The sequence below is a fragment of the Chelonus insularis genome, unplaced genomic scaffold (genome assembly GCF_013357705.1).
Source record: "Chelonus insularis isolate UGA/USDA-ARS -01 unplaced genomic scaffold, ASM1335770v1 contig_35_pilon, whole genome shotgun sequence".
Classification (NCBI taxonomy): Eukaryota; Metazoa; Arthropoda; class Insecta; order Hymenoptera; family Braconidae; genus Chelonus; species Chelonus insularis.
Window position 1 is genome coordinate 544,549 of NW_023276524.1, and position 20,834 is coordinate 565,382.

The following is a 20,834-nucleotide window of genomic DNA, read 5'->3' on the forward strand; positions in this document are numbered from 1 at the left end:
TGAGAAAAACTATAAGAGAGATTTGTACGATGCGCCACACCTGTGGATCTTGCAACAGTCTTTGCAGCTTATCATCATGTTTCCTGGCTTTTTTAAATCTCTGACAATCACTTCCGGCACATGGATTCTCTTTGAACTTTGTGAGATATTCTCTAATAAATATTTACATTGATAAATACCTTTAGTAGATAAATGAAATGTTTAAATTTTTTAACATGCTTACAGTACTATGACAGTCTATTAACTGACTATACTTCGATGTTTAAGCAGTTAATCACCGACTGATTGTTTACAATTATATAACATGTGCTTGCATGTGCATAAGCCACATGAGTCGGCCAATTGAAGAGTTAAACTCATAACTATAAATCCTCTTAATATCATTCAATAGATTCTTCCTTATTATTTGCTTCATTGTCTTCTCATGTTTTTTCTGGGATCGTTACGTTATTATTATTATTTTCTATATTTATTCTAATGGTTGGTTGTTGAAATTGAATTGTAACTACAATAAAAATACCTTTAAGCATTTGATTGATTTTATTTGTCAGTATTTTAGCAAGGATACCGTAGAAATAAATTTTATCAATATTTTTTATTATAATTTTTTTATTGAGCTCTACTACTTGCATAATTAATACATAATAAACTACCATTTATTATTTTTTTATTTTCATAAAAATAACTTATAAATCATTGATTAATTTCAATAAATTGAAAAAAAGTTGGAATTTTTTTTTATCGTAAAAAATTAATTAAACAAATTTTATTTCTAAGTTTCACTAAAAATTCTTGTCATTTAACAAACATTAATGATTTTTCTATCAAATGAATTATGGAGCATGCAAACTCGACCATTTTATAGCCAAAGTTGCGAATAATTCAGATCACGAAGCAACCACAGTAAAAGAATATAAACTCGATTATGTGAGTTTAATCATACGTATATGGGTAATAATAAAATAATATAATATTGATGAAATAAACACATGTGGATTGTACGAAACTTAAAAACATGGGGAGCATTCCGTCATATCAAATAAATTCACAAGAGCAATACGATAAGAATAATCGCTCTCGATATGTCACGGTATAAAGTTATCCGATAGCAAAGCATGGGTGTACATAGAAAGCGAACAATGATTCAGTCGAGCACATAAATAGAGGTTTGCTTGTATGCCAGCCCACTTGTATGTCACGCAGAAAAGCGATTCTGTCGCTTCTATATCCTATGCTGTCATTTTCGAGTCTAGTTTAGTGTATGTTTGCACATTACATGCTCAGATTCCTGATAGAAACTATGATTTAAAAGGAAACAAATTCTTCATTTTATTCAATATTAAATTATCTGCTTTTGAAACAAATATGTCTGCTTTTTCTTTTGCTTTATCTATTTTATACAAAACAAATACATTAACTCAAACTGATAGACTCAATTTCATTCTAAAGAATTACATAATATGAGTTTTAACAGCTCTGAATGATTATTTTAATTTTTAGTGTCTTTAAATGACCGATAACTGTAATATGTTGCTGATAATAATTGTACTGGTGATGATAATGAATCTTCTGGTGATAAAAATAGAGTATTTAAATATTCAAAAACAATTCCTAGTCCATATTATACAAATATAGTAGTAAATAAGATAGTTTATAAATGATTATTTCTAATTTACATTAAAATAATATTCTTAAATCATTTATTACAAGAAAATGTTGCATATTAATTATTGAAATAAGATTGTTTGACATTCAACTTTGTTAAAAATAATAAAATTCAATTTTACAATCAAACAGGTAATTTTTCAAGTCAGGCAAGAATTAGGGAATAAAAATAAAATTCGATTCAGCTTCAAATATCATTCATTAATAACTATGTTTCCATAAAAGTTCAAAGAATCATGAATCACATGAATCACTGTTTTCCTTTATAGACAAAGTCCCTCAACTCGTTTCAAAAAAACACTATCAATTTGATTGTGATAATCCTTATATTGCTATCAATCTTTCAAAACACTGCATACAGTAGAATAATAAAAAAAAAATAAAGTGATATCAGAACGGAATTTCTCTTTGCCCACGCGTCTATTGTGTATATCATACGGTCATTTGTGTACACAATAAATATTGAAGACTGAGACGTTGATTTTCTTATTCCATATACATATGATGTTTTTATCCTGATTTTTCTTTAGATTTTTTCTTGCTTATTCTTGCTGTCATAATTCCTAACGTTTTTATTTACTTAACATTAGTTCGAATAGCTCAAGTGAATTCTAAATAAAAAACTTTGTACCACTGTTTTATTTATGCTTGGTTAATAGTTACTCTATCGTAGTTAACATACATATATGTACTTTGAAAAATTTTTCTTGATGGGGGTGTGACATCAGCGCTACTGCAAAATTAGCATACAATCTTGGCCAACTCTTTGTATTTGCAAGAAAACAAACAGAATTTTGTTTTCAACCTTTCTACCTTTTCTTAATCCATCAATCAGTTGATTAATGATTTAAATAAATTTTTCGTGCATTTATTACTACATTAAAAATTCATTTAAAACATAATACATACCTTTAAGAAGCTTTCTAGATGATCCAGTGAACAAAGAATAAAAAAAACTTCATTTTTTCACAAAAAAAATCGATAAAGTTAAATTTTCAATATGCTTTTAATAGAATAAAAACGGAAAATTATTTTTTTAAAAATTTTACAATAATTCACTCTTTTTTCCACTAGTAAAACCCCGTAAAACACTGAGAAAGAGGTAAATGCAGCGGATTGTATGAGATCCGGTGCGCGACTCCCGACTCAGTTGCTGTAGCAGCTGTCCCCTCTTGTTTCTTCTTAGCATGACGCGAATGAGAGGAAAAGAGAGAAAGAGATAAAGGAACGTTCTCCCACTCTAGACTCACCTCATCTCATGAGGACGCGGGAGGCTGCGAGTCTCTCGCTACAGAAACGGCAACAGCAGGTTGCTCTAGAGAATGAGATAAAGAGAGAAGAGACGAGATTTACTAAGAGGGAAATATTGAAAGAAAGAGAGAGGGATACTTCAGGGGGTCCAAGGTCCCCAGCAAGTTCCTGATGGTCAGGTATAGGACCTTCTGGACCTTCTTGCAAGTCCCTCGTCAGTTCAATTTATTTTCTTCGTAAATTTTTTTTACCTCTTTTTAAGCGGTTTAAAAAGGAAATAGCGGAGTTTTAATCATTTAAATTATTTTATTGCAACTATAAAAATTCAACTCAATTTTCTTTTCTATTTTTTAAAAATTTATTTAGTTTTTTTTTGTTTATGAGTCATGCTAACTAATCAACGGATTATACCAGGGAATAAATACAAATAAGTTTTTTGCAACTGGTTTTTAGCGGATGCATCATTTGTGCGAAAATAAAAAGAGCTTGGTGGATGGTATTTTTATTGAGTTTGATAAAAACTAGATAGGTATCGAGGGGAAATGATTGATGGAGATAAAAAATATAAAATTACTTGTAAAGAGTAAGAAATATATGTGTAGGATAAAAATATGATATTATGACATAGATTATCCTATAGTAATTTGGACTTTGTTATGATCTTTTTACTTTCATGCAGCATTACATGATTGTTGATTGAATTTTTTATTTGAATAAAATAATTTAACTTTTTTTTTCGATAACTATTACTTTCTAAACATAAAAATTATTGTATTATCCGGTGATTAGCTTTTTTTTTAATTGCCAAGTAAATATTTAATCATTGCCAATATGATTCCTGAATTATTTAGTTATAGACTTGACAATGGTCAGCTATAGAACAACAATGAAAAAAAAAACTTAAAGATAATTAGTTGATCAAATTCTCATCAAATTCTTATGATCTAAATTAAATAAAAATTTTCTTTTAAAGAATCTCTAAAGCTCATCAACAAAATTAAATAATAAAAGTGAAGTTCTAGACTTTAAAGTCTAGAGTTCTAGAGTAGATATATTTTAGCAAAGATTAAATTATAATTCTTATTCGTTCATACAAATCAAACATACTCTTTAACTCCCTAAAAAAACCATTTGGAGCAGATTTGAATACTCCAGATTCTCACAGGAACCAACAGCTGCAGCAATAATCCTATCAAACGTCCAGTTGTGAGTATGTCTACATATTGAGTGTCTTTTGTGCAGCAAAAATTGTACAATCATAAAATCACTAATAATAAAGCCCATAAAAATTTCATAAAGTTTATAGCAAAATAATATTTATTTTCATCATTCAGATCACCTTTACCCAGTGGCTAATATCCTTAATGTGTTTGATGATCTGAATTTTGTGATAGAATATAACATCTAAAAGTCAGATGGTCAAGATTTTTTGGCAGATAAGATATCTAAAAAGTAGATGTTTAGGATTGAATATATTATCGTCTGTTTTTCGTCCATTTTCATCTCAGAGACTCCAAAAAATTCCATATAAGCTAGACAATTGTTAAAACAAAACGTTTATGATTAATTCTATTGACATCTGATAACTTGTCAAACATAATTCTATGGAGAACTTAATTTTTTTAAAAATTGTAAAGTGTAAATTAGTAGATTTACTCATCATCTATCCTCTCAGGTGATCTGCCGACTGTCTACACAAAAAACCACATTTTTCATTTCTTGTCTTAACGCTAAGAATCATCATTAAGATAGTCTTATTCTCATGAATAAAATAGAAAAAGTAGATTATAAATTTATATATAGAAACTTTTAGAAAATCCTATATTGTTTTTTCTCTTTTTTTCCAAATTAACCTCTTTAATTTATGTCTCCAACTTGAGATAAATTTCTCTTAATTTATTTCTCCCTATGAAACCTCAACAAGTCGTAAAATTTATATTTTTAAACGTAATAAAAATCCATTAAAAAAAATTTGTGAGACATAACGTTGGAGCTTAACTTTTTTTAAATTTAATCACCGAATCGCTAAAGAATGTAGATAAATATTTAGGTAATGAAGGTATTGTGGTTTAAAATAGAAATATAGGTGAGAAGGTGAGAGTTTAGTCATACAGATGGTGTGTCTAGTAAAATGTTTGAGGAGCAAAGGATGATTCAACGAGTTATCGTTTCGAGTGCGAAAGTAAATTTGCCACAAAGACCAGCTGGCGTGTTTCGGTGGCAACTGGCAGATTTGCTGTTGTATTTCTAGATCCACTTGTAACTTTGGGAAATACTTTAATACTTTCATTAGAGACCCTATAGAGATTACAACCCTCTGACAGTATCATTTTCACACATGCATTTATAAACTACACATATATACAATGATTTATCAACTAACATTGCGCTTTTAAACTTCTCCAAAGTCCATTTATTAAATCTTGCGAGATTGAATACTTTCAATGAAGCATGAATGATGATATTAAAAATTGTAAGTGTGATTGATAGTATAAATAATGATAGATTACTAGTATTCTGTATATAGAAATGATCAAAATAACGTTTCCAACAGTCTTGCGAAAATAAAATTAGTCGCTGATATTACAACAGTTAGGAGTCTGATGAAAAAAAAATGTTAATGGAATACATGAGCTATCAGATTTTTATAAGTAGTAAGAAATACGTGGAGCAGCAGTTTACCTGAACCGTCAATGGTCAATAGTATAAAAGGAATTTGTGGTGGGTGGACCAGTTTCTCAAGTGGAAGATCTGGGTCTGACCAGTTCATTCAGCATCAACTCTATAATTTAAATATTATATTAAATATTGTATGTATTTATTCGTGAAGTAAGTGATTGTTTGGAATTATTTATTCAAGAAAAATGATATTTTCTTAAATGTTCAGTGGGAGACAAGTATGATAACAATTTGTTTAAATTTCAAATTTATGTATGATGTATTTATTATTATATTTATTGGAATTGGCTTTTTTTATATATTTTCAAAAGCTCCAGTGCACATAATTCTAAATAACGATCACTTGTATAACAATAAATTGATATTGATTGATTTTGAGGTAATCGGTATACAACACCGTGACAATATATATACGTAATTTACAACAGAGATGCTTTTTTTAAGCATTTTTTTCTTTTCTCCAATTTTTTTTTTCATTTATTTATATCTTTATTTTTTTATTTCACTTGTATGCAGAAAATTCGAGCGATTATTTTTATGTTTTTTTTTCATTTATTAACTTTCTACAATACCATTTATTTAAAAAAATTTTTTTTGAAGAATAAAATATGACTGTAAGCTACTTTTTAGGCTTAACAATTTTTTTCCAAGAACTTCTTAGAAATATTGTTCATTCATTTTCCAAACTCTTTTTTTATAATTAATAGGTTCTGAATAAATTTCAATGTTTAGTATAAATTACAATGAAAATAATGCATATATTATTCATTTGAAATATTTTTCATAAAATTTTCTTTTCAAAATTCTTACTTTTGATGACAAAATGTTAATGTATTATATAAAGAATGAATGATAGCGATGATAATTATCTAATTTGTCCTTTCAATAAGGTAAATAATGAATTAATGAAAAATTGCAAATATTATTTCGTATACTACAGTTATTTTATAATGATTACTTATCATATGAAAATTCAGTCCAACAAAATGGCTCCATTGCTTGCATAAATATTAAAAAATGTAACAAACAAATTTGAATATATATTAATGAATAAATTTTAAGATGAATTTTAATGAACAATAAAAAGTACAAATAGACGAAATTGATGATATGCAAAGTACAAATACACAAAGTTCACTCGTGTAAAAAATTTACTTGTACATTTTTTAATTATTAACCAATCTATAATTCATTATTCTCATTATTTGAAAACTAATAATTTGGCGTAAGAAATCGTATATTAGAAATTAATATATTAATTAATAAATAGTATCATTAATTAATATCTAACGAGTAGTATAATGCTATAAAAAAATTAAGGAACATATTTTTTATTTTAAGGATTTCGTTATGTAAATTTTTTTTTTTTTTTACGCGTCCATTGAAAATTATAATTAGCTCGTAATTTTAATATTAATCAATAATAACTTACTTTTTTTACGACTCAATATTCCTTTTATTTATTTATTATTTTCGAGATTTTTCATTACCTTGGAAGGAAAATCACCTTCAAATGAAGGTATAATTTGTCAAAATATTTTTTGGTTTTACTATTTTACTCTCAAAACAAAGATTAATTAAATTTTAAATTATCATTTACAAAAAAAAAAAAATATTTTTAAGAAAAAGAAAAATTTTTAAATAAATTCATTCATTAAACTTACTAAATATTATAATAATATTTCTTCTTTTTAAAAATATTCATGAAAGGGAAACAATTGATAAGGATTAAAAAAAAAAATGAAAATTCTTAATTATAAATAAATATAAAACATATATTTAAATTAAATGCCACAAATTTTCTACTTGTCAATTTTTTATGGACAATGAAATCCCGTGAAGTGAATACTAAGTCATTAATCAAAAATTATTTTTAATTATAAATCCTAAAATTTCAATACACAATTTTGATTAAAAAAGATAATGTAATTCAAAAAAATTGAGTCAATAAATAAAATAATTGACGGTATTACGTATAAAGAAAGAAATTTAATATACTAACTAACATTTAAATAATATCAATAACAAACAGCCTACACTGAGGCAGTGATTTAAATAGCAAACGTCTAACATCGAAGAAGGTCTTCAATATTTAATTGGTGATTTTTCTTTCCTTTAAAAAATTTACTTTTGTCAACTTATATAATAATGTGACTTTGTTCATTCATTTCACGGGAACTTGAATCCCGTTGTATAAAATAATAAATATCCTTGAAATACGGAAGAGCTTTCTACCTTGAAGTGTAAAAAAATAAATGACATCACTTTGTAGATTATCTAGACTCTATATCTGATCTTATTTACTCCTATTTTTCTCCACAAGAACAAACCCCTAGTACATAGTTGAAATTTATACAATATCACGTCACTTCAACGTCTATGTACAGAAATTTATATATCATTAATAGCTAATAATTATCCATTATAATCATATCATGTAATATACCTAATACATGTCTTCATAACTGTTTAATTACGACTTTAATAATTATGTAAACATTTTTACGTCATTTTTGTCTCTATTTTTTTCATTTCTAATTTTTTCCTACCCACTTTGTGTAATTTTGTTTTAATCAATCACACATTTATTTACTCATTCATGTCTTTCTCTATTATACTATAGACATATATTTTGGGATATCTCACTCAGCTTAACATTGTACATGAGACATTAATCATTTCTTCTACGATTAAAATTAAATTTGAACATTAAAAATAACAAACATAATATTAAATGATTAAATAACTTATTTGTGAGATAATAAAAAATTCTTATATGACCATTCATTGTCATATTTGTTAAGTAATAAAGCTGTCCTGCGAGGCTCTGTTAGTTACATGGCAAGTATTTAGCTTTCCTGGTTGTTTCTCATATAAACTATTCCAATAAATATTGCCTAACTTTCAGAATTACGATCAAATTTCAAATATATTTTTAAAATAATTAGGAAGCACAAAAATTCTTGAACATTTTTCAATTTTATTTTAGCTTAAAAAATTCTTTTTTTTTTCAATAACATAAAAAAAAAAGAATTTTTCACATTGAATAAAACTTATAAGTAATCTCTGAAAATCAATAAACATAAGCAATACAAAATCGCAAGGACATCAATGTTGAGCCTATTCCTCTATACAATATCCTACTTATTACGCGTTAAATATCACAATCTATGAGGAAATAAAATCACTCATACTTTTTTTTTAATTACTCTTCTTTACATTAATTTTTTTCCGTAGCTTTTTCATCATGTCTAATCATTTTAATCATTCACTCTTGCTTTTGGAATACAGGTAGATAATGAGGCAAAAGTTTAACGAGGTATTTGTAACCCAAAGGTCGCTTAGATTAATTCACACTCTCTCATTTTCATTTATATATCATCATCATCATTCCAACTTTTATTGGAGTAAGAGTACACATTTATTTAAGCGTACGGATACTAGTGTCTTTGCGAATAAAAGACACATACAGGAGCAGTCTTAGATTAATTTAATGATTCATTTATTAAAACCGCAACTATTTTATTTGTATTTCTAACTCCAATTTGTTTCATTTGTTTTTGTTCATTTTAGCTTTTTACACAGGATTCATTTTTTTTTTTTTTTAGTTATATTATTAACATTCGTTTACACTTCTTGAGCACATTAATAAATTATTTATTACTAATACTCTTTTTCTAATATAAAGAAAATGCAATTTTTAAGAAGAAAACAATTATTAAATCTGGTAATAAATTAATAATAATTTGTTCATCATTATTATTCATTTCTTTTTGTAAATAATTTTTTTTCATAACTATTATATTGCTATCATTCAAATTTCAGCTATTTGATAAATTTACTTTTTTTATAATTTTAATTGACTATCTAATTGCTTTCTTTATAAAAACTATATTTTCTTAAGTGTATATACGAATGAATTTCATTAGTTTTTGTTCGATTATTTCATCCAAATGAATGTCAAGTATTAATTAAGAGGCCTTGTATGAATGCACTCAATAGAGGCATTTGTGATTATATTAATAAAATGTAATCTACATTTTTTTTTCTCTTCATAGATTATAATATAATCTTATATTATTTTTCTTTATTATTAGGCATAGTTCAATTTTTTCGATGCAAAGTTTCTACTTATTTGTATCAGAAGTATTTAAAATTATTTACATTTAAATATAAAAAAAACAAAAAAAAATAAAGTGATATTTAAAACATTAAAATTTGAAAAATACATCGACAAACAATTGGAGTGTAATTGAAACAATCTAATATTTTTTTTTTTAAGAATACCCGTACTAATTTACGCTATTACATTGTCAATTGAATAATAGATAATTGTTTAATTATTAATAATCATTGATCGTCAAATATATAAAATAACTAATAATTTAATGTATTTATATTCAAGAAAAAAGAGAGACAAAAAACGTGAAAGAGATCATGAAGCATAAAAAAATATAAACGACTTTGAAAATATCATATAATAATAATAGTTCTAAAATAGAAGATTGAAAATAGTTATGTGATAATTTGACTTATTAAAAAAAGCCAAAGTAGTATTAATTATAAGAATCAGAGTATTTACAAATTAAGATAAAAATGATAAAATTGAAATAATTATTGTACACTACTTTGAATCATGCTGTTATTTGTTGATAAAAAAAAATTACCAAAAAAATGGAATATTAAACTCATAGAGTAGTTGTGAAAAATGTATGGTGATATAAATGAGTAATGATATCAGTGATGACAAATGATAAGTGTGATAAAGAATAAAAATAATAACAATAACTGAATTAAAAATAAAAAAACCTATAACTAAATTACGTAAATTGGAAGATACGTAAAGTGAGTTAGACAATTAGTTGCTACTGTTAGTGGCCCCACTCGACGGGTTTTGGACTCGACATTGAAGTAACTGGCGGAGAAGCAAGCAAGGCATTCGATCATCATCAGCTACACGTTCGAGTCCTCAGCCCGGAGTGGGTGGGATTTTATGTCAGTGAATATTGAAGTTGTACTGCTTACGGCTGGAGGTAATACGAAGCCAACGACTAACAGCAAGTGGTTCTGGATGACAATTAGACCAAGCAATGTCGCTAAAGTGTGGATAAGGTGTTGAAGTTGTAGTAGCTTCTACTTGAATGGCTTTTGAGAATTCTGGTTGAAAGTCGTGCTTGCTCCTTTTAATGGGCCGTCCAATTGGGCTCAATAAAAGATTGTTATGATTATTGAATCTTGTCCCATTAGCTAGCTGCTTTGGATGGTCTATCTGATCATCGAAAACCAGACTGGGCATCGATGCTTGAGTTTGAAAGCTCCTAGACACTGGAGATTGGATTAAATGGTTAGATCGTGAGATCTGAATAATATTTGATGTTTTAGAGTCTTTAAACATCGACACTGGTGAGAAAAGACCCATTTTGGTGTCTGGAACATCTCCTGGTGTCTCTCCTTCAAGAACCGTAGCTGGAAGTTCAGCTGCTGGTGCTGGCAGTGGTGTTGAAGCAACTGAAGTCGTTGAGGTGACTGGAATGAGTGTAGCAACGTGCGAATCATTGGTAGAAATTGGTGATAACGATGGTAGAACGACTGAGATCGGTGCCATCATCGATTTAGCTGATGATGAGGGCGTTGTTGATGATGATGATGATGTTGGCGGGCCTGACAATGATGCTTCCAGTCTCATTTCCTCACTCACAAAATCCTCTTCCAGTTTAGTCTAAAAAATAAGAAACGAGCGATTTCGCAGACTTGAGACACGTGGATTCTGGTGATTGTTGATGGCTTAAGTATCTTATATTGTCGGGTCGTAAAGTATGACCCAAAAAGGAACCATGCCTTACAGGTTTAGTGGAGCCATGCGGGGCCAGACACCGATAAAGCAAATCAACAGCCTGTAATGACAAAAAACAAAAATCAACTGACACCCGAAATAAAAAAAATTACTTTATTGATTTTTATTTTTAAATCTTCTCATAATGTTTTATTTTATTTATTTAACTACTACGGGGGACTCCAAATGGCTCCAATTAATTGTTATTGAGCCGCTATTAATGTTTATAAAGGCTTTGACAAAAAATTACTTTGAATCATATCAAATGATGAATATAAATCATTTCAATTTTTTTTTTAAAAAAATTCAAAAAACAATAATTAGTTCAAAAAATGACTAATGATGATTTATTGATATTATAATAAAGTAATCCATCATAACACTTGCTTCGTGTTTATTAGATCGATAACAATAACAATTATTATTAATATTCTATTTCAATTTGAATCAATCAATATTTCAATATATATATTCAATTGCCTTAAATAATCAAGTCAATAATATAATTCTACTTGTTCCATGTTTAATGGAATGTTCTCAATTAAATAATAAAAAACAAAACGAAATAGCAAAATAAATATTAAATGTATACAAAATGATTCGTAATATTGTAATGATTAATACCACATCAAGTGTTTTTACACGTACAATATTAATATAAAAAAATTTAGAAAAAATAATCCGTGATAAATAAATAAAAAAACAACGAAAAAGGTGAATAACAATTTCGATCAGTGCTGTGAGCATATTAATAATGGTAACCTTACTTTTGGCAGTGGATATGAATCTGGTAGAGATAGAACTGGTGGAGAGCCAGGGGCATCGGGTTCAGCTCCTAGAGAACCAGTAGACCCTAAACCAGTTGACGCTGTAGAGACCGTGACAGTTCCAGTGACAGTTACTTTCGACGTCCTATTCGGGAACTCCTTCGCAGCACGATGGTCTGCGAGCAACTTGTCGAAGCTTTTGCTCCGACCGATGACTGTCCGACGCAACGAGACCGTGTGTGCTTTGCAGGTGAGGGATCTGGTACAGGGTTTGCCCGTTTCTTCATTCCAAACCCCGCAGTGACGATCGGGATCGTATTCCCGATCTTTGAGGAGCCCGCGGTCTGCTTTAAGACGTTTCCTCCGCTGTTGCGTATTCGTTGACCCATTGTTACTATTCCCGCTGGCGTTTCCATTACTTCCGGGACTTTTGACAGGACTCGACGGGACCCCTGTTGTTGTTGAAGAATTTGCTGATGAGACAGGGACTGACTCGAGCGGAGAACGCGGTGATGAGGTGGGCAGAAGTGGCTGGACGTTTGCTTGCTCAGCACTCCTTTTGATAGACGCGTGGTTAATTTTTGTGCTACTTGATTGGTTGGAGCCGTTGTTAGTCCCAGAACTGGAACTTCCTGTTGAGGAAGGTTGTGACGACGGTTGTGTTTTCTTGGTGAGCTTCGAAACTTTGCAATATGGGGTTTTCACGGTGGTTTTCGAAGCTGGTGTGGATGGTGGGGGTAAATTTGATGCTGTGGATGAATGCCGGCTCTCTAAAAAATGTTTAAATTAATTGAAACGTCCGTATTTTATTTGTTAAAATAAAAAAATAATAATAATATATACCCATATGTTGGATAAGAGCCTGTGGCTTAACAATGGCATTGCAAATTTCACAAACGACCCCATAGAAGGTATCTCTTTCAGGGCAAAATCCATAGAGATCAATGTCTGAAAGTGGAAACAATATCTTGAATCTTGTAAACTTGTTGATTGATAGATGTATAGTAAATAGAGGTAGATATTTTTCTCGGAATTTTCATAAAGCTCAAAATTATTTTTTATGTATAAAAAATAAAATGGACTGTTACCATCGGCTGAGAGTCGTGTAACGGAGCTTGTTGGTTCCGCGTCTGGTTCCTCATCACCTGGAATATGAAATAAAAAATTATTTGAATCATTTGATAACATGAAATTACTCATTCTGTGCAAAATTATATTTATTTTATTAAAAACAGATCATTAATATTAATATGATTTAGAGGCTTAGTCTATTATTAGTTATTTTACTTCATAAAATGTCTATTCTCACATAAACACTGTAGTCTCACTAAACAGTTCTATTTTGAAAACATGAAAGCAATGATTAATGATCTTCATAACCTATTGAAATCAATTATTTCAGTAAAATCACTTTCAAACATATTGTTTTTATAAACAACATCAATTAAATGACAAGTTGACTATACTATTCCAACTTTTCTGCTCATCAAAATAATAGAAAAGTTACACTGACACCAACAAACCGTCTACAAAACATTCCAAACTCCAAATTACATAACAAACTCATGTTGGTACACACAGAAAATACTATCGATAATAATATGATGTAAATAAATATTTAATAGAATTCAAAAGCGTAAATAGATAAAATCACAAGACTTCATGTCAAATCACAACTGATGAATCAAGACAAAGAGCAAGCCCGGTGGAGGTTATGTTCGCTCGACGCTTGATGGTAATTTTCAGGTGGTAAAATCAAGATGAAAAGTTGAAAAAAACAATGGAAAATATTCAAAAAATCACAAGTAATGTTTACTTACTCAATGGTTTGTCTCGACCAATTCTTTCGATCCAGCTGGACCATGGTTGGCCGTGAAAAAACGTTGGGCTGTCACTTCCCGACATTACCGCGGCGCTTACGAGTGAATGAATGATTACTCGTGCCAGCGCTTGTGTTGGCCGTGGCGATGGCTTTAAATGTCGTTATAAGCCAGATTGTCCAGTTTAGGCCACGCGGTTCGACCACGTTGCACTGAATGTTTCAAGCAAATAAATGATGGTGTCTACTGGATAGACTAAAAGAGACTGAATGATTTGGAGGTTAACCTAAATCAATAATTAACGTCTTGAAGAGGTCGTTGGAGACTTGGCGTCACTGAGGCAAGGCTAATTTATATGAAACCGGGAATTTTTGTCCTTTCTCATCCCTTTTGTGCTCTCTTTCTCCCCCTTAGTTTCCCTTTCTCCTTGGCACAGGATGCTATGGTTTTGGAAAAACCCCAGGGATTACCATGTACGAATCATCATGGAAGGGAAGAAGAGACATGGAGGGAGGAAAAAAGGGACTGAAGAAAGAGGAAAAAATAGAGCTCCACCCTTGAGGCTTTTTCGCACTCAGCCCTGCGTCGAAGCATCATTGACCGACCAAAGCCCTTCTTCGAAGAATATCCAACCCACGCTTGCGTACACAAGGATTCGATTCGATAATAATTCGTTCAACAGCTTCACCCTTGCGATTATTACTAAAGATAAAATGGCCAGGTGGTGGTAACTTTTATATTTGCAACAAATCAAATTGCTAATCATTTATACAACTTCTATTTTAAATTCACCCTAAGATCTAGAAGCACCCTCGATCATTTCCTTGTGGTATCATATGGTAATTTTCAACTTCATTTTTGGGGGATTTTCTTTCTATTTATCTAAACAATCTAATAATACATTCACAAGAAATATCCATATATTCTGGTTTAATTTATTTATCTGAATAAATCTTCATTAGTAACAATATTTTCTAAAATATTTTTAACTTTTAATATTAATACTTCCATTTTCTCATTATCCATAACATTATGGCAGTTAGAGATATTAATATTTTACTCCAAAATAATTTGTAACAATATTGCATTCAAAATAAGTATAAATTATGCTCAAGATTTTTCTGAATTAATTATTGTTAATCATTTATCAATTAAGTAAAGTTGTATATCATCTATTTTTCGATTTCAAAAATCAAAGAGTAAAGTGATTTAAAAAATAATAAGTACATAATATATAGACTGACTAGTTCCCAAGAAGTACTTGAATAGAATCAGTAAAATCATTTAACGCATTTAATTGACAATTAAAAATAATTAATTAAGAATGGTTGTTGACTGCTCATTATTGCCGGTCTGTTACTTCTAAAACCAGATCCACCACGATGTTGCTCAATGTGTTGCCGATTAAGATAATCAAAGGGTTGTTTTTCTCTTGGCCAATTCTTGATGGTGTTGATGTACTGAATATCTCTCTGAGCATCAGCAGGAATATTGGATGACTGTGGTGAAATAGAAGAAATCATATCGTCACCATTGATTCTGTTATCAATTGATGAAGCAGAAGCTACTGTACTCTGGCTTGGCGGTAGATACTGAGGTAGAACAGCTGGAATACGATTACTGGAACCAGCATATGGTGGTCGTTGGCATTGAGTAAGAACAATGGCCATGGATAACAGCATACAGTACTTGTACTAGAAAAAAATTAAAAGAGATTTAAATATACATTCAGCAGGATTTAATGTTTGGAAGACATAAATTCAATTATGGCGAATTAATTAGCAATGGTTTATTAATTTGCACTAATTAATAAACCATTGCTATTTTTAAAAAAGTTTTCATTTAATTTTAAATAATACAGCAAAATTGATAATTAATCATCAACGTTCATTATTAACTAAATTGCTAAACATAAGATAATGATCATTATTATACTATTAAAAATTCTAATTAATTTAATTGATATTAATGGTGTGCTTTACAGCGTTTCTCCACATTATAATAAATAAAATAGAATTAGCATGATCTAAATTTTTTATCGTTAAAACAATTAGAAATATAATTGAAAATAAGAAATGATTCTTTGAATTATCTATTTTTAAATAATGTATGAAAAATTTGTCAAGAAAAGTAGAACATGATTAAAACTTTTGCCAACTTTCACATTTTATTGTGTCATCCAAAATGACTTAAAAAATAAATAATTATTAATTACCATGATGATTATATTGTAGTTTTATGTGATAAACTTGACAATGCTATTCTATTATTACACTTTATTTTAATGAAAGCAAGATAAAAACACTGATTGAGATTTGCAATATTACTATTTAGTTGCGAAGTGAAGAGATGTATGTTTGATCAGAACACTAGTTCGTGTTTTATAAGCTGCTGAAGTCTTTTTCTCCCCACCTTTTTATTATCAACACGAGTTGACTCATCCTCTGGGAAACTTCATAGGAGTCTACTTGATTATTTACGGTCTTAGGATGATTGACATTTTCTAGAGTCAATTTACAGCAATGAAATCTAAGATTTACCAGTATTGTTAACCAATCAATTTATTTATTATTTTATAATTACACAAACTAACATTGAATTGTTTTTATTTAAAAATATATTGAAAATGATAAAATTTCAATGCAAATAGCAGAACTTTCATGATATTTAATGTTGCTAAAATTATCTATTATTTTAAATAGCTATCTCATGTGATAACTGAAATATTCATGTAATTGTTGAATTAAAATTTAAAATTATTTTTTTTAGCATTAATTTTGCTTAAACTCTAAGTATGTCACAATCACAAATATTTACATTCAGAAAATGTTATATTTTATAGTTTTATTTAGCTTCATGATTCACAAATCAATAAAACTGAATGATTTTTGTCAAATAATTAATGAGCCATGTAGAACACATTTCCGTTATAGAATTTAATAATAGAATATGCAAAAAATCATAATCATAATTCATTTACAAGAAATAGATTAAAAAATAAATAGAAATTTATTATATTATCAATGCACTGTGACCTGTGATTAAGTTGAAAGACTAAGAGCAAGATGATTTTGTTAATGAAACGAACAATAGCAAGTATAACAATGGGTTTTCCCCAATATAATTTGCACGTATGGCGAGTTAAAAACAGTCCGTTTTTGTCCATTCAGGGTTGAAAAACTCATAAATTAGATTCAGAAATTTTGATTGTAATTCATAGGCATGCAACATGGAATCCTGCCATGCATTAAATATTTATCAAATAATTTTACGTCATGAATAAAATAGATGAAGCACAAGAAAAACAGAGAAGAACCAGAAATAATAATTCAAAAAGTTTATCTACATCTTTAGAGTAAGAGCGAAAATAAAAAAAAATAATTTCAATGAATAAACTACTTACAAAGTTGATTAAAAACATGTCAAGGATACTGGAATTTCTAGATTACTAATCCTAATTTGAATTAAAAAATTTTAATAAACTACATAAATAAAATTAATTTAAATAAGTCAAGAAAAGGATCTATGAATAAAATGCTTACTAATCTAGTGGAAAATATGTACACTCATGGTTAATAAGTCAAACAATTAAAGTGAATCCTGTTGAGATCCTTAACTTAGACTTGAATGCTTGTACGTATGGAGAGTGCACACAAACTTGTTGAAAACTTTAAAGGAATCATGTAAATGTAAATTAATTACCAGGAATGAACCACTCATCTACCTTCAATTTTACACCTTTTATTCAGGAAACACTCACAGCAAGACAAATTGCAGAGAACAATGATGTATGCAATAAAACCAAATGACATAAACTGGGTGTATCATTGACGTTTCTTTTATCGTCTAAATCTCCAATTCTCATATTCTGAACATGATGTCAGATTGTCTCGACACGGGTCTTGGGCATTGATCACCTTGAGTTGGTATCTCAACCATCAGGAGAGATAGTGTCGGTATAAGGAGCCGGACGTAAACTGCACGTCCGGTTTTTCCATTATTATGATTATCTCTATCGTTGACACCATGCTTGGGTAACTTCGACCGGCTGATGGAGACCAGAACGTATTTTTAACTGATAAAATTCATGATGATATGATATAACATATTCAGCTATTTAAAAACTTTCAATTATAATTTTCATGATTATGTTATTAACATTAATTCTCAACAGTATAAATATTTATTAAAAATCATTCATATTCTTTTTAAACATTTTGATACAAATTAATTTGAGCTAGCATTTTTATTAATATTTGGTTGAGGTTAAAATGATGATGATTATTGAATAGCATAACGAAAGTCCAAATAGCTGTAGTAGGTCATCAAGCATTGAATTAAAAGTGAATGCAAGGGTAAATTATCAGGATTGACCAGGTAGCTCCATGAACAATGAACCAAATAAAACATATGGACAATTTCCTGCTAATGCTCTAGAATAAACAACATAGATCTATTGTTTCCTTTGAATTCAATTATTCTATTGTTAGTAATTTAAGCAAATTAGATATTGCTATGATTTATCATGTCTTACATTCTCATACTCACAGTAAAGTTCAATGAATTTAAAATTTGCAAAAATAATGTTAAATAATAGTCAATAATGTTTTATTTATTTTGTAAAAAACGAAATGTTATTTTTTTAGGATATGATTCATGAAAACATATGTGTTATCATTGTTAAGAATAAATTGCAAGTTATTGTGGTAAAATATTATCTTAGTTATTCAAAATAAACATAACGGTACATCCTACTGTGTTTTCCTCAAAACTCGTGAACATTAACCTCCTTAAAAGCCGAATACTTGATGAATCATCAAAAATTATCACACGTATGTCTGACATCATCTGATTTGTAGATGAAAACATCAAGTTACTACTATATTAAACTAGTTCATTGCTATAATGATAAAATGACATCGTACAAATAAGATAAACGTTTACATTGTCAAAGTCACACTATACTTGAATTACATAAATGAATTTCCTCTTGTAACATATTTTTCAGTAGTGTTTCTAGAAAATTTATTTCCTTTCTATACTAAAGCCAACAGATTTTTATTTTTTTTTCCACAGCCTTTTTTAACATAATTTTTTACTGTTGGTTAATTGATTTATAGACAATTTTTTAGTAAAAAATCTACGAAATTTTTGGTAGAAAATTAAAATTTCATTTATTTCAAAGAATATTTGAAAACTTTTATTGAAACATTTTACAAAAAGTTGACTGAAATAGTATTTTTGTATTCTTTATTTAATTATCAATAATGTCTATAAAACCACATCTCTTGTTACAGTACTTGAGGGCCTATATAAATGAACGCTGAAAGCAAGAAACTTACTTTGTTCGAGTTCAACAACTAGAGAACTAGACTACACAGCACCATGATGTTATTTCAGTTGTTGCCGTACTTTTTGGGTTAGTATAAAATATTTTTTACTCTTTTAAACTTTTGCTATCACATGATAACAACTACAAAAAGTATTGTATTGTTACAATAAATCAATAATAAATTTACTAACAATGACTTATGTTTTTAAAATAGCGGCTCAAGTCAGCACAAACACAAATGATACCTGGAAGTATGGACCAGAATACTTGTTCTCAGGCCATGCAAAAATGATAACATCTCTCGACCAAGACAAAGGTAAACTTCTTGGTACTGGCCTTTATCTCAAGCTAAAGTGTCGACCCCGCGAGCCAGACATTTTGCGATGTAAAATGGACAATACTGAAATAACAAAGCTTCAACCTCAAGCTTTTGATATCAAATATGCTAACAATGCTCAAGATGATGGATTTAGACCATTCACTGTTTTTAATGAAGACTTTGAAATCAAATTTAACGAAAAAGGGATTGAAAGTTATATTGTGGATGAGAAAACTCCTTTAGCGAATTGGGGCATGAATATGGTGCGACTTATTGCTAATCAATTGAGTATTGGCATTGATCTTTCTGATGAAATGAGACCTACTTATAAAGCTCTAGAAAATTTCACTGTTGGTGAATGTGATGTCGACTACAGAATTATTAGAATGCCCTGGAAAAGTGATCCAAATCAAAATATGTCTTTTGAACTAAAGCCTTTGGAGAAGATTGGAAAATTTGGTGATGAATCAATTGAAGTACAGAAAAGAAGACATGTTAAAGATTGTCTCAGAACTGCTGAACCTTTCTTTGGAACTCGTTATGCACTTGGACTTATACCAAAAGACTCCGTTACCAAATTAGTAAGTAATCATCTGCTAATTATAAACATTTTTTTTAGAATTAAATTATCAAATTTATGTTTAATTTGAATTTTAAAACATTTTTAGCTATCATCAGAAAGTAAAATCCTTCTATCAAAAACCAACTTTACTAGTGAAACAATAAATGAAAATGAAATATACGATAAAGATCGCAAAAAGCTAGGAAAGATTATCGATCATATGAAATTGGATTTAGAATCAATTTATCCTACAACCACTGAACTCCCAACATTCGTCAGTCAAAAGAACAAAGAAATATTACCAGATAGAATGGAAGATAATTCTAGATACTAGAAAATAAAATAACTGAACTGATTTAAAATAGTTATAAAGAGGTAGGAAAAGTGTTCAATCATATTCACTCATTTGTATCATATGAATTAAATAAAGAAATAAATAAAGCAAAGAAAAACCCATCATTGTTTTCTTTTTATTAAAAAAATTTAAATTATCACTTTTTAGATAAATACTTTTCTGCGTTAATAAAACTGTTAAAAAATTTCGTGAAGAGCTTATTAGTTTTACTTAGTAAAATAACCGTGACCTAGACACGAAAATTTGAGTAA

The 20,834-nt window shown here is 28.9% G+C and overlaps 4 protein-coding genes across 5 annotated transcripts in view; 1 reads left to right on the forward strand and 3 right to left on the reverse strand.

Annotated features, from left to right (window-relative positions):
• The window catches only part of Kank (kank), a 38,449-nt gene extending 35,660 nt beyond the window's left edge, over window positions 1-2,789 (reverse strand). Inside the window, exon 1 of the mRNA XM_035083541.1 lies at window positions 2,575-2,789. The gene's annotated coding sequence lies outside the window, so the exon portion shown is untranslated. The remainder of the gene's footprint in view (window positions 1-2,574) is intronic.
• A 7,411-nt stretch (window positions 2,790-10,200) lies between these two features.
• LOC118067085 (ataxin-7-like protein 1) lies at window positions 10,201-14,284 on the reverse strand. Of its 2 annotated transcripts, XM_035083635.1 has the most exons (6): window positions 14,016-14,284; window positions 13,284-13,340; window positions 13,039-13,143; window positions 12,196-12,965; window positions 11,439-11,489; window positions 10,201-11,314 (listed from the first exon to the last, which is right to left on the reverse strand). In XM_035083635.1, exons 1-6 carry the CDS (start codon window positions 14,098-14,100, stop codon window positions 10,592-10,594), a joined length of 1,791 nt encoding a protein of 596 aa, XP_034939526.1. In that variant the 5' UTR covers window positions 14,101-14,284; the 3' UTR covers window positions 10,201-10,591. The 2 variants fall into 2 exon arrangements, with proteins under 2 accessions (XP_034939526.1, XP_034939527.1); XM_035083636.1 differs by lacking the exon at window positions 11,439-11,489.
• Window positions 14,285-14,985: 701 nt separating this feature from the next.
• On the reverse strand, window positions 14,986-16,386 carry LOC118067056 (uncharacterized). The gene is made up of 2 exons (XM_035083583.1): window positions 16,231-16,386; window positions 14,986-15,709 (listed from the first exon to the last, which is right to left on the reverse strand). The coding sequence occupies exons 1-2, from the start codon at window positions 16,231-16,233 to the stop codon at window positions 15,320-15,322; spliced, it is 393 nt and encodes a 130-aa protein (XP_034939474.1). The 5' UTR covers window positions 16,234-16,386; the 3' UTR covers window positions 14,986-15,319.
• Window positions 16,387-19,312: 2,926 nt separating this feature from the next.
• On the forward strand, window positions 19,313-20,684 carry LOC118067084 (uncharacterized). The gene is made up of 3 exons (XM_035083634.1): window positions 19,313-19,434; window positions 19,562-20,247; window positions 20,335-20,684. Exons 1-3 carry the CDS (start codon window positions 19,401-19,403, stop codon window positions 20,560-20,562), a joined length of 948 nt encoding a protein of 315 aa, XP_034939525.1. The 5' UTR covers window positions 19,313-19,400; the 3' UTR covers window positions 20,563-20,684.
• The last annotated feature ends 150 nt before the right edge of the window (window positions 20,685-20,834 follow it).

Bases quoted from the DNA above. Each gene is read 5' to 3' on its own strand.
- LOC118067085 (XM_035083635.1), bottom strand. From the start codon at position 14,100: ATGTCGGGAAGTGACAGCCCAACGTTTTTTCACGGCCAACCATGGTCC. The intron at 13,341-14,015 runs GTAAGTAAACAT...TTCATATTCCAG, and splicing joins TGGTCGAGACAAACCATTGA to GTGATGAGGAACCAGACGCG. The intron at 11,315-11,438 runs GTAAGGCATGGT...CTTATTTTTTAG, and splicing joins CGCATGGCTCCACTAAACCT to ACTAAACTGGAAGAGGATTT.
- LOC118067084 (XM_035083634.1), top strand. From the start codon at position 19,401: ATGATGTTATTTCAGTTGTTGCCGTACTTTTTGG. The intron at 19,435-19,561 runs GTTAGTATAAAA...TTTTTAAAATAG, and splicing joins GTTGTTGCCGTACTTTTTGG to CGGCTCAAGTCAGCACAAAC. The intron at 20,248-20,334 runs GTAAGTAATCAT...AAACATTTTTAG, and splicing joins AAGACTCCGTTACCAAATTA to CTATCATCAGAAAGTAAAAT.